At 39.8% G+C, this 13124-nt stretch overlaps 1 protein-coding gene across 1 annotated transcript; it reads left to right on the top strand.

Annotated features, from left to right (window-relative positions):
- The first annotated feature begins 292 nt into the window (after positions 1–292).
- Positions 293–11660, top strand: LOC139283349 (CD276 antigen homolog). Its single transcript, XM_070903347.1, has 6 exons — positions 293–302; positions 1356–1691; positions 3579–3857; positions 8482–8760; positions 10793–10893; positions 11628–11660. The coding sequence occupies exons 1-6, from the start codon at positions 293–295 to the stop codon at positions 11658–11660; spliced, it is 1038 nt and encodes a 345-aa protein (XP_070759448.1).
- Positions 11661–13124: the final 1464 nt, after the last annotated feature.

A 13124-nucleotide genomic window follows, 5' to 3' on the forward strand; every position in this document is an offset into this window, starting at 1 on the left:
TATTCTGAGTCTGATGGTGATGATTTCCTGTGGCGCTCCGTTGTCTCTCACTGAATAACAATAATACAATAATACACATTCTCGTATACAAAGTGATGACATTATTATGTGGAAAACAGAAATATTAACTCATCTATTAAGAAATGTTGGGTTTTGGCGGTGGGGTGGTGGGTGGGGTGGGGTGGGTGGAGCAGAGATATTGCAGTAGTGGACTGTAGATGAAGTCTGAGTGTTGTTTAGAGCAGTTGCCCCCGAACATTATTTGTGTGACGTACCCCGACAGTCCTGTGAGATGAGCTCAGGTACCCCCCCATCAACACCAGCAGTCACGTTCCAGATGTTTCAGCTGGATGTTGTTGAACACTGTCACAGCTGACTCAGGCAGGTGGAGGCGTGTCCTGGGAATTTGGCTCATTGTAGCCTGTTTGTTGATTATTGTGACAAACATTTTGAAGATCGGCATCACACCAATTTGTAATCATATGTGTGTGTTTATTTTCCTCTTTAACACAAATATGTGAAGATTTATGTACCAAATCATAATTTTCTATTTTAGAAATAGAATAGCTTCTTCACAATCTCTCCATGCAACCAGCTGGAAACTGCAGCTGTGGCTCACCTGTAGGAATTACAAGTTTAGAGGTTTGTCATGTTTCTTTATTTAATTTATTAGGCTTAATGACATTCACGCATCACATTTAAATAAAAACCAGAGAGAAGTGGTTCTACTCATGTGGGTGGGGAGACGTTATCTGATAAATAAGTGTTTCTGGCCAGGAAGTAAAAGTCGTGGCAGGAAGGTGAAGCGCACTTCCAACAGCTCAACTCTGCAGTGAATGTGATCACATTATGTGAGGCCACATCGTTCTGGCTCTGGCTGACTTTTGGTCCCCTGACATTCCTTTTAGCGCCACCTTGAGGTTCACATCTGTGGACATATTTGCATGACGAGGTCAAAAAACTACGTCTGTCGCAGCAGTGAAGCAGGATACTGTAGTAGTTGTGTCGTTGAATCCAATCCATTAAATCCAGATCTAAAACAAATGAAACTCCAGTTTCTCCTGGTGTTAGCAGAACAACTAAATAGAACTTGTACAATTCAAACACAAGGCCCAATAACAAAAAAGCTCAGGCTAATTAACTAGAAGCTTTAATAGACTTAAAATACGTCTGTCCAAGCATCAGACATAACCCAAAATAATGTGTTAGAGGAGAAATTTGACTACTTGCTAAACTGCTCATAAACTGGTGTTTTGGGGCAATTGTGCTACATGTAAAAGTGTTTTCTGACTTTCTTTCTAACCTGATGACTCTGCATGTGAACACACTGAATAATACATGTTTTTGTCTTCCAGGGCCAGAGGTCATTAACATGGTCGTGAAAGAAGGGAGTGATGCCATTTTACCCTGTTCCCTCGGCACCGAGCAGAACATTGTCCAAGAGCTCTTTGACTGGAAGAAAGATGGTCAGAAGGAGGTTTTCTTCTATAATAATGGCATACTTTACAATAAAGGCAAAGAAGGTCAAGACAAGCTGTTTGAAGGAAGGGTCTTTCATTTTGAAGATGAACTGCAGTTCGGTAACGCCTCCATAGTGATCAGAAACACAAAGGTGACTGACAGTGGAAACTACACCTGTGATTTTCCACATCAGCAGCCAGAAAGACGATCCCGCGTTGCCCTTATTGTTGGTGAGTGCTTCAATGAAACGGTTAGAAAGACTCTTTTACAGACGCGACTGGTTCAAGTGTCCCAGATGTGCTCACGTCAAGTTGATATCAAACAGTCAGAATAACACATCTGCAAATTAGCTTCAGCTAGAATCCAAATACACATTAAATCTGTTGCATTTCTTTTTCCTACGTAACAGTATTCATCTGTGTTGTTAAAGGAACAAACTAACAGATAAACATCAGTAATATTAAAGAAACCCATCCTCCCCACTGCTTATATTCTGCATGTTTTACCTCATTTAATCATGTTCCCCACAGAGATCAACATTTTAATCTGTTGATGTTTGACAGATGTTTCCTCAGAGTTCCTGGATCAATTTTAGAAGAGTGTATAGCCAACATACTAGAATTGACTGTTACTGTAATGTTTAATATCTCATTTTGGAAGTGATTGTGCAGGCCACTTGTTCCTTTCTTAAAAGGAATAGATTGACATTTTGGGAATTACGCCCATTTGATTTCTGGCAGGGAGTTAGATTGATACCACTTTTATATCTGTCCGTTAAATATGAAGCTGCATCCAGCAGCTGGTTAGCTTAGCTTAGCATAAAGACTGGAAACAGGGAGAATACTAGCCTGGTAATGTGCTAAGATAACAAAATCCATCTAATCCAGCTACTCTAAAGCTGTAAAGTGCAAAGATGACTATTCACTATTTTTATTGTTTCAGTGTGCGGGACTCTCTATTTAACTAGTATCCACAACCAACAGTGAAGCCAGATAACTCCTGATTATCCTGATTAGCTGGACTTACATCTTGAGACAGGCCCTTCATGCTGGATGCAGATTCAGCTGCAGTCACAGGTTCACAATGACAGGACCTGTGAAGTGTCACAAATACTGACCATGTTAGGTCGGAGGAGACCCCTCCTCGAGGCAGTTACATCACTCGGGATCAGCAGGTTGGCGACCTCCTCACAGCTGGGTACGAAGGAGGCCCTGCCAGATGTGTTTACTGACTCTTTAAGTGACAATTTTCATGTTTTCCCCCCAGTGTTACCTGTGTATGAGGTTGATGATATCAGACAAGCACTCTAACATAATTATGTTTTGTTTTTCCTTTTAGATCGTATCTTAAAGAACAGATTAGAGGAAAACATCCCAGGTGAGTCCTGATTTTGATGACGTCACTCATTTTTACATCGCCATGTACGTGAAGTAACTCATCACTGATAAGTGGACACATTATACACCAACACATATCTGGTTTGGACACATTTTAAAAGTTTATAAGAATTTCCATGTAACAATTTTATAACAGCAAGAAATTGTGTTTAACGTGCAACGGTCACTCTCTGTGATACTTGATTTAAATTACCTGTTCCCAAACCAGTATATCAGTCAGTGTATCTTCAATGATATGTTAACATTGATAAAGGCATTGTTCTAAACAGGTTTAGTTTTCCAGCCCCATGGGAAATCACATTACAAACCAGATACACTCAAATAAATACAAGTGATATGGTACACATATCTAAAACTAACATAGTCTAATTTATAATTCTTGTTGTAATGCTGGATTTAAATATAGTTCTGCTTCTAATAAAGCAGTCTTCCAATAAATCCTCCCTTCATGAATGTGTTCAGTTTTCAGTTCAGAGGATGTAGTTTGTGGTGCTGTTGAACTGCTTTGTGTTATACAAACAGGTGTTTCTGTGGACAAAATAATAGCAACACCTGTTAGTAAAACGCAATACAACTCAACAGTACCATAGTCTCCATCCTTAAACACTTTAATCTTCATTTACAAGCAGGGAAGGGATGAACAAAAATCATACATAATCCTGTAATTGTCCTTTATAAGTGATGTGTCACTTGTTGTCTGTTTACACTTCATCTTCACAGGTGCAGCTCCAAAGCCATCCATCACAACACTTGATCAAACAAAGGACTGGTCACTGCTGCAGTGTGAGGTTCAAGGTGCTTCTCCAAAACCTACAGTAGAGTGGCAGGACAGTGCTGGAAACATCCTTCCTGCTAAAGAACCTCAGGTCTCAGAAAGAGGAGGCAGCTACGACATCATCCTCCAAACTACTGTGACCAAGACCGACCGCTATCGCTGTGTTGCTACTCAGGAGAAGATCAACCATCAGATTCATGCTGAGACCTATGTGCATATCAGTGGTGAGATTCTTCCTATTTATATTTTTATATTCAAATAATTTTGATTGTTTATGTCAAAACATTGAATGTGTCTTCAGACTGGACCAACCTCAAACCTCCGGGTCCGAAGAGTTAAGCCAATGCTAAAGTGCGTTAAACCTGCATTCTTTCTAATGACCAGCAGGGGGCGACTTGCAAAAATAAGTCCAATAGTATAGAAGTCATTTTCCTGATAAGTTTATGGTCTCAATCGCTAGTTTCAAGTCTTCTTCAATACGGCATGATGTTCATTTTGTAAATTATGGTCCCATGTAGAGTAAAATAGACGAGAAAGCAGGGTATGATTTACTTGGTGGTACAGGTAGGCGTGCATAGTGTCTTCAGGTTCTCAGATCCTCAGATCCACCCTCTCGTCCAAATAATGTTGTTTCTAATTCCAAAAAAACAAGATGGCGACGGCCAAAATGCCAAACTCAAGGCTTCAAAACGGTTGTCCACAAACTAATGGGTGACGTCACAGTGGCTGCGTCAACTTCTGTTATACAGTCTATGGCCTGGACGCATAGCTAACGTCTGTATCAGTAGTATCGTGTCAGTATTTCAGGCGTTTGTTCTGAATAAACACAAACTGTAACTGTAAAACACTCCAACAGTCAAATTCACAGGATTCAATCAAGGCAAAAGTTAACTTTGCGTTCAGTCTGAATTCACCTTTTAGGAGCATGAACATCATGAATCGTTCTCTTTAATGATTATACACTAATACTATATGTGCTGTTCATGATGTGCAGTTACATTTCAGAGGAAAAGTTTGAGGACAGAAATGATGAACATTGAGAAGTGATGTGCAGCATGACACTCATAGTACCAAAACACAAGCTATTCTATGTTAAACCATAAAAACACACATTTTGATGCCCAGATCTTGTCAGCAGCACTTCTTCACTGCCTGCAGAGACTGAAGGTCAGCCCTGATCCAAGTCCCCTCTTTGTACTTGGCCTAGTTATATGTACGTATATATATGTTGTTAATAAGTGAAGATTTCTGCATCACCAAATTAAAATGGGTGACACCACACAAAGTAATTCTTACATACAGTTGAGCTTGTTGTTAGAGAGATTACCACATACTAACTACCAGGTGTAACTGTGGTGTAGCTTCATTTACTAGTTTGCTGCAGAAAACACAGTATATGAGGTGATAGAACATTATCTGACATGACTCTGGTGAAAAATGGAGCTCTAAGCTCCACTTGTCTTACTGTTAAATGGTATTCTACTAAATAATATAATATTGCTAAAATGATCAGTTATGTCAGTACTAATGTTCCACTTAATGACCCAGTCATGTCCGTCAGGCAGCATGTTTCCCTCCCTCTCACTCTAAACTGCATGAACACATATTATTCTAAAACTAATACATTCCTGCATACGTGCATCTAGAGAGACGAAGACAAAGCAACACCTGCTGGACCTTTACAAAGTGTTAGTAGCTTAGTTTGATATTTCACTTGAACCCTTAAAACTTATTTTCTGCAAGTTATGTTGAATCTTATGATGCTGAAATCATTTCCATGTTTTCATTGTTGGCGGCTCTCTGATTGGACGCAGCTACAGATGTTGCCTGGCAACCAATTAACACATGACTGAGGGCTCGACTCAGACGGTCCTTAAGACTGAAGGGTGCAACCCAGTTCAGTGAATCACTGCTCTGAAACGAATCAGCAGGAACTTATGATTTGGTAAATACTTCACACACAAACACAGTAATAGATTTAGGAACAGCTGGCCGATCAGTCGGCCGATTTAGAGACTGAAATCACAGCAATCGCTGACATTTAGTGCCACAAGTGAAAAGAAAAACAGGGTATAACAAATGAATGTAACACGTGTGCCACCAGAATATACTGAGGCTCTAAAATATTTATTAGCTGTAATTAGATAGATTACATAAGAGAGAGAGTGATTTATTAATGAGTCTCATAACAGACAACATGAGGACACTCAGAGATGCAGATCAGGTTTTATTATTTTATTTCTTCACTAGAAACTGAAGTGAAACTAACAACTAGGACCAGACTTTGACTGTGAATATATACAGTGATAGTTCCTGGTGATAATATGATACCATGGAGGCACAGAAAGGCTTTGGACCTGCAGTCTTTACTGCACAGTGTCGACTTGTGATTAGTGCCTACTGCATTACACTGAAGGTCCCAGATGACCAACATGTTTGCAGTCATGTGACTTCATTCACTGCTTCTGCAATAGCTGGTTGTCGGTTGATTACAAGCAGAACTAACTTAAAGTCCAGCATTAGATTTAGACTTGAAGTGAAAATGGAGATGAAACAGCAGTGAAACTGTTCCCGCTCTGATTTCTAAATCTGGGCAGGAATCATCCTCCTCTGTCTGAGCCTGAAACCAGGAGTTCACAGATGTTCACCACTTCACACATTTACTCACATTTGGCTTGTGGTTTGTATTAAATGTGACAGTGTGCAGCTCACTGAAGCATGTGGGCTGATTGAACCAATCACAGGTGGCGTATGACTGAAGCGTAAGGCCGTAGAGACAGAGGACACAGAGGACACAAGATGGCGGCACAGTGCGATACACAGCTGTGATTTACAGTCAGATGTGTGATTCTGCCTGCAGCTTCCTGACAGCAGAAGTACTGAGTGTAAACAGGTTGAACTTAACTTTCTTCTCCACTTAATGAAGCAACAAGCTAACAAGCAGTAACTCTGCTCTCGACGTCTCTCAGCTCAGTAAACACACTTCAAGGTTTATCATTGAACGCACAACGGAAACGTTTGAACGTCCCTCAACTTTTAGCATCATTTGTTCTGCTACAAAATCTTAAATATGATTTGAAATATGCTTCTATTAGAACTCTTAACAGTGTTTTCTGTTGCACTAAAGTAATACGAAGGTGTTTGTTTTCTAAAGTTAATAAATAACCTTAAATGTAAAATAAGAAATGCAAAGATACACACACACCCTGTATCAGTGAAAATAACAACAAAACTATATCATCATGTATCTCATGCAGGTTGTAGCTACAAGTTTCTAACATTACTTATCATTTTATATTTGTAGTAATTCTGAATGAGAGGTCTTCTGATTGGACACGTCGCTGGGCAGTAGTCAGTGTGGAAGAAGTACTCTGATTCTTTACTCGAGTCCATTGGAGTAAAAGTATCAACAAAACGTATTTAAAACATACTTGAAGAAGTAAAAGTATTATTAAAAAGTATTTTATTCTATAAGTTGCTGATATGTTTTGTATGTGAGATCAAATGAACTAGTAACTATATCTGTCTGATAAATGTAGTGGAGTCAAAAGTACAATATTTCCCTCTTAAATTTAGTGAAGCAGAAGTATAAAGTAGCGTGAAGTGGAAATCCCTCCAAATAGTTTTTAATCTGAGTCTCAAACCTGAATATGAGATCTGAGCAGCACGAAGATGTTGAGCAGAAAATTCTCACTGATACAATTTATGACACAAGAGGTTTGTTTTCTTTTGAAAACCCTGAGTTTCATATTTCATAACAGGTTTTATGTTATTTTAGTGACACTCAAAGTGTTTTGCATGTTTATTTTGGAATAGTTCGTTCCTCATTTGTGGCTAATTTGGTTCATATAAAATATTCAATCAAAATGTAATTTATATGTTGCTCAAATACATTTTTATGGATTTTAGAGTGATGGATGAACTCAAATTCTAAAACCTGAACAAACGTGTAGTTTAAAGAATAAATAGATGATGATGCTGTCCTTCCTCTTTGTGATGATCAGTTTTCCATTCTGGCAGCATGAGACTGTTGATCAAATACACTCAGTGGTCACTTTATTAGGTACACCTGTACAGTCTGTTGCAATTCAATACAACAGCTCTGCTATAAATTCTGCCTTCATGAAGTTCATAATGTTCAGTTGTTGTTGACTTTGTGTGTAAATGAAACTACATGTTTGTTACTGAGCTCATAGTTGAAGGTGGTGTTGTACTGGACTACATTATACTGAGAGGTGTTTCTAATTTCAACATGAGGGCTCAGAATATTAGAAACACCTGTGAATATAATGCAGTCCAGTTCAACACCACCACTAACCATCATGAAAGGAAACTTAATGCATTAGATTGTACAGGTGTACCTAATAAAGTGGCCACTGAGTGCATCACTGACACGTTCAGCCCTGATAACACAAGGGGTGCACATGCTGTTGAAGACCCTGTGTTTCATATTTTCACACTCTTTATTTTACTTTAGTGTAACAGAAAATATTGTCTACATGTCAGACAACACATTTCATGTGATGTCATTTCAAATGTAACGTAAAAACTCAAGTGTTGTCCAAACGTCTTCACTGTGTCTGTGCTTCTGTCATCATATGAGTCACAAATAGTGTTTGCACTTGTAAATAGTCACCAAACGTTTGGTAGAAGTTAAAAGTGTTAAATATCACGTCCTATCTAACAATGCAGGGAGGTGCAACTGAGGCTTCTATTGTACTTTTCTCTTAAACACTTTAATCTTCATTTACAAGCAGAGAAGGGCTGAACAATATACATATATAATCCTGTAATTGTCCTTTATAACTGATGTGTCACTTGTTGTCTGTTTACACTTCATCTTCACAGGTGCAGCTCCAGAACCATACATCACAATACTTGATGAAACAAAGGACTGGTCGCTGCTGCAGTGTGTTGTTCGAGGTGCTTCTCCAAAGCCTACAGTAGAGTGGCAGGACAGTGCTGGAAACATCCTTCCTGCTAAAGAACCACAGGTCTCAGAAAGAGGAGGCAGCTACGACATCATCCTCCAAACTACTGTGACCAAGACCGACCGCTATCGCTGTGTTGCTACTCAGGAGGAGATCAACCATCAGATTCACGCTGAGATCTATGTGCATATCAGTGGTCAGTGGTATTTTAATCCTCAAAGAATTTTAATTATTCATGTGTTATTAGGTTTTAAAAAGTTGAACGTGTGTTCAGACTGAAGGCAAAGTGAATGATCTCAAAGCGTTTGAAATTAGAATAAAGACAAGTCTACTGATGTGGAAAATGTTCCAAAGACTCCACTTGATGAATCTACAGAGATGAGAGGAAGAATGAGACGCTGTGGAGGGAAATAACAGAAAGAAGTGGAGTTTGTAGTAAATCTTGAGATCAGTCTGATCAGTCTCTCACACCAAACCCAGGAACAGATTTAAAAACGGCTGCTGCAACCTGAAGCTGAGGATCGGCATGAAAACACCTCACGAGGTGATTTAGAGACGGAAGTCGTCAGAATCAGTGACATGTTTGTTCCACCAGAGAAAAGAAAAGAAGTTGTGAAATTGAAGAATTATTGTGTCACATGTGCCACCAAAATACAGCGAGGCTGTCTGAAGGTTTTATTAGCTGTGATTAGATGAATAGATGAGATAGAGAGATAGAGGACTTCATTGATCCCGATGGGAAACTGCAGAGTTACAGCAGCCAAGTCACACATGAGTCTCATAACAGACAACATGAGGACACTCAGAGACGGAGATCAGGTTTGATTCTTTCATTTCTTCACTAGAAACTGAAGTGAAACTAACAACTAGGACCAGACTTTGACTGTGAACATATACAGTGATAGTTCCTGGTGATAATATGATACCACGGAGGCACAGAAAGGCTTTGGACCTGCAGTCTTTACTGCACAGTGTCGACTTGTGATTAGTGCAAAAAGAAAAGATATCTGATCATCATCAGCTCTTATTCAGGTTGTAGCTTCAAGGTTCAAACACGAGTTATCATTTTATAATTGTAGTAATTCTGAGTATTAAAGCAGCAGAAGCTGATGAGAGATCTTCTGAATGGATTTGATGCTGAAGGATGAATTCAGATTCAGAAATCATGACCAGACCTGTTGTTTCACAGCAAAATAAATGATCATGCTCTGAAACATTCTCCCAACAGAAAATCTAGATTCCACTGTGACCTTTTCTGAGCGTTTGTCAGCTGCAAAGGAAGAATTGTATAGAGCTGTATTATTTACAGATGTATGTGGAGAGATCTGAAAGTGTATCTCAGTCTGTACGTGTGTCCTCAGATCTGTGTCTGTGTACGAGAATCTCCAAATATTCTTTACGGCCTTTTATTAATGAGTTGAAAGTGTATTTAGCTTGAAGAGTTGGAGCTTCAGGAGTCTCACGCTGCATAAATCCAGACTGTGTGTCGCTCCGCTCCCATTGTGCCCCGATAACTGTGGAGCCCCCCCACCACCAAGAAGCACATCATGAGTTTAATGTTCACATCGCTGGGCAGAAGTCAGCGAGGAAGAAGTCCTCTGATTCTCTACTTCAGTAAAAGTAGCAACACCACTGTGTCAAAATACTCTGTTACAAGTAAAAGTCCTGCATTCAAAGTCCACTTCAAATGTACCTAAAGTAGCAAAAGTATTATATAAAAGTATTATTTTATAGCCTGATCATATGTTTTGTATGTAAAATCAAAGTAACTAAAAAGACAAATATTTCCATTGAAATGTAGTAAAGTTGAAGTATAAAGTAGCATGAATTGGAAGTACTCAAGTAAAGTACAAGTACCTGAAATCTGTACTTAAGCACAGTGCAAGTACAAGTAAAAGTCCTGCATTCAAAAGTCCACTTGAGTAAAAGTATAAAAGTATCAGCAACATTAAAGTAGCAAAAACATTATATTTTCTCAGATATCACATGTTTTGTATGTAAGATCAAAGGAACTAGTTGCTACATCTGTCTGATAAATGTAGTGAAGTAGAAGTACAAAGTAATATAAAATGCAAATACTCAAGTCAAGTACAAGTACCTCAAATCGTACTTTTACTGCTCAGTGAAACATAAACCTAGCTACGCCTCATGTTTCGCCGGATGGTTAATATTTTCTTTGAACAAAGCTCATCAACACTCGCTGTAACAACGACCATGGTGAAATACAGACGTGCTGACGAGACGTAGTCCAGAGTCCATCGTAGCCTCGGCTCAGGGTGTAGAGAACCTCGGCTGCACGCAGATCGCCTCACACGTTTGCAGATCTCAGGTACAGCGGGAGTTTAGCAGCGGTCACGTGTAAACAGCCTGAAGTGGAGGCGGCAGGACAGCGATTCAAACATTGTTCCTGCTGATGAGCGGCACGTCTCAGAAAGAGGACGACGCTACAACATCAGCCTCCTCGCTACCGAGACCAAAACCAGAAGCAGCCTCTGAGCTGTGCAGCCAAGCAGGAGGAGGCTGGCCTCAAGATCAATGCTGACATCAGTGTTCCTGCTGAGAGTCATCCCAGTGGTGTTTTTATCTGCCCATAGTTTGAGACTTTAGGTTTCAGGAGCACGCACACCTTTAGTTGTTCTCTTTGTGTCGGCTGTGATGTCCAATCTGCTGTATATGATATGCAGCTACATTCTGACTGTTACATCAACTCTTTGTCATCAGTTGCAGAGTCGTCCAATGAGTCCTCCACTGGGTGGATTGTTGTTGCTGGAGTTCTCGGCTTTCTTTTGGTTGCTGTTGTTGTCATTGTTGGAGTTCTTCTAGCTGTGCTTGTAGTCAAGGGTGTCATCCCACTAAATTGTAAGAAAGGTGAGTTGAGATAATTTCTTGTCTCAACATATTCATGATGAGCAGACAACACAACACGTTCTTCATATGTTTCTCATGTTCAGAGTCTTGACAGTTGTTTTATCTTCTCAGGCATTAAGCATCATGTTGGTATTTACAAACAGGATCAAGTCAGGTGGGTTTTTCTTGAATATAACTTTGTTTTCCTTCCTGCAGGTTCAGGTTCACCACCAGAGTCAGACCCCCTAAAGGACCCCAATCATTCTACCTGATCCAGAAACTTAACTAGCTTTACATGTGCTGTGAAGTTGGTGTGTGTGTGTGTGTGTGTGTGTGTGAGACCCAGTTTGAGGTCTAGACCATACTGTATGACAGTGAGGACATGTTGGCTGGTCCTCACTTAGTTGAGGCAGTTTGAGGGTTAAGACCTGGTTTTAAGGTTAAAGTTAGAATCAGTTTTAGGTTAAGGTTAGGATTAGGGTTGTGGTGAGGCAGATAGTTGTGATGGTGGCTGATGAAAAGTGAGTTGTTGAGGTGGCGAATGTGCATGTAGCTCATTGTGCGTCCATATGGAAGCATTAGCACGTCCCATCAACACGACCACAGTCTTTCCCTGACCTGAACCAAGTGTTTTTATCAACTGTCCTCGTAATGAGCTCAACATCAGCAACAGTCAGATAACAGCATGCCACAATATATAGTCATTATCTCTCAATATCTGGTCAAACAAAATACTGACAAATAGTTTCCAAGTGTGGGACACAAAAGTCTGTCGAAGAAAAAAGGCTTCAGCGCTTCGACCGACATGCTTGTTGGATGTTTGAACGACATCTGGAATGATTTAATGGCACCGAGTGGAGAATGAGAGCCGCCAGCTGTTTATCTCCATGTGTCCAACTCATAATGATATCATATAATATAATATAATATAATATTCCTGTAACAGTAGCGGATGGAAACGCAGATTACTTTGCTGATTTTCTGGACGTTCTGTTGAACTTTGCGCCTCTTTTGGATGGAAACTTGACTTCCAGCAGACTTTTCACTCGGCCTGCATCTGGCCTCATCTGTACATTAACAGACTGTAGACGCCCTGGACAGATGTTGTTGGAATAAAGAACATTTTTATTCATTATTCCAACAATAATGTGTTGTTTTGCAGAACGGTCCAACACACATGTAACTGCTGAGTGTGGTGATGAGGTCGGTTCTGTCAGGAGTTGTTAAGGTGGTTTGTTGTTAGCAGACAGAGTTAACCAGGTGACAACAGAAGAGAGCAAGTGGCCTTTAATGCTGACTGATGATTAATGAATCATTCCATTAAGTGGGAATTAAATCAATACTCTGATACTTGGTGTGACTGAGTTCCACTCTTGTGCAGCTTTAAGATCAAAATATCAACCAAACACACTTTTACTTGTTTTTAATGTCGTTGAGGACAAAGACGACTTCTTGCACTCTTCTTCTTTTATGTTTATATTCTGATGATCTTCTGCGTCTCATGTTTACTCTTGCACTGTCGTCAACGTAGATTCACTTCATTCCAGGCAGCACAAAGTCAAGTGATGATAAAAGGGCCCACTGGACTGTTGCTGAGGACATTATACTGTAGTAGCTGGATGAATCAGACGGAGCTGCATAGAAACACAAAGAAACTGTGAAGAAAATATATAAACAATCAGACAGCAAAGCAGGATAATAGAAGAAGTCATG

The sequence above is a fragment of the Enoplosus armatus genome, chromosome 3 (genome assembly GCF_043641665.1).
Source record: "Enoplosus armatus isolate fEnoArm2 chromosome 3, fEnoArm2.hap1, whole genome shotgun sequence".
Taxonomy (NCBI): domain Eukaryota; kingdom Metazoa; phylum Chordata; class Actinopteri; order Centrarchiformes; family Enoplosidae; genus Enoplosus; species Enoplosus armatus.

Bases quoted from the DNA above. Each gene is read 5' to 3' on its own strand.
- LOC139283349 (XM_070903347.1), top strand. The intron at 3,858-8,481 runs GTGAGATTCTTC...TCATCTTCACAG, and splicing joins GACCTATGTGCATATCAGTG to GTGCAGCTCCAGAACCATAC. The intron at 10,894-11,627 runs GTACAGCGGGAG...TCCTTCCTGCAG, and splicing joins CACACGTTTGCAGATCTCAG to GTTCAGGTTCACCACCAGAG.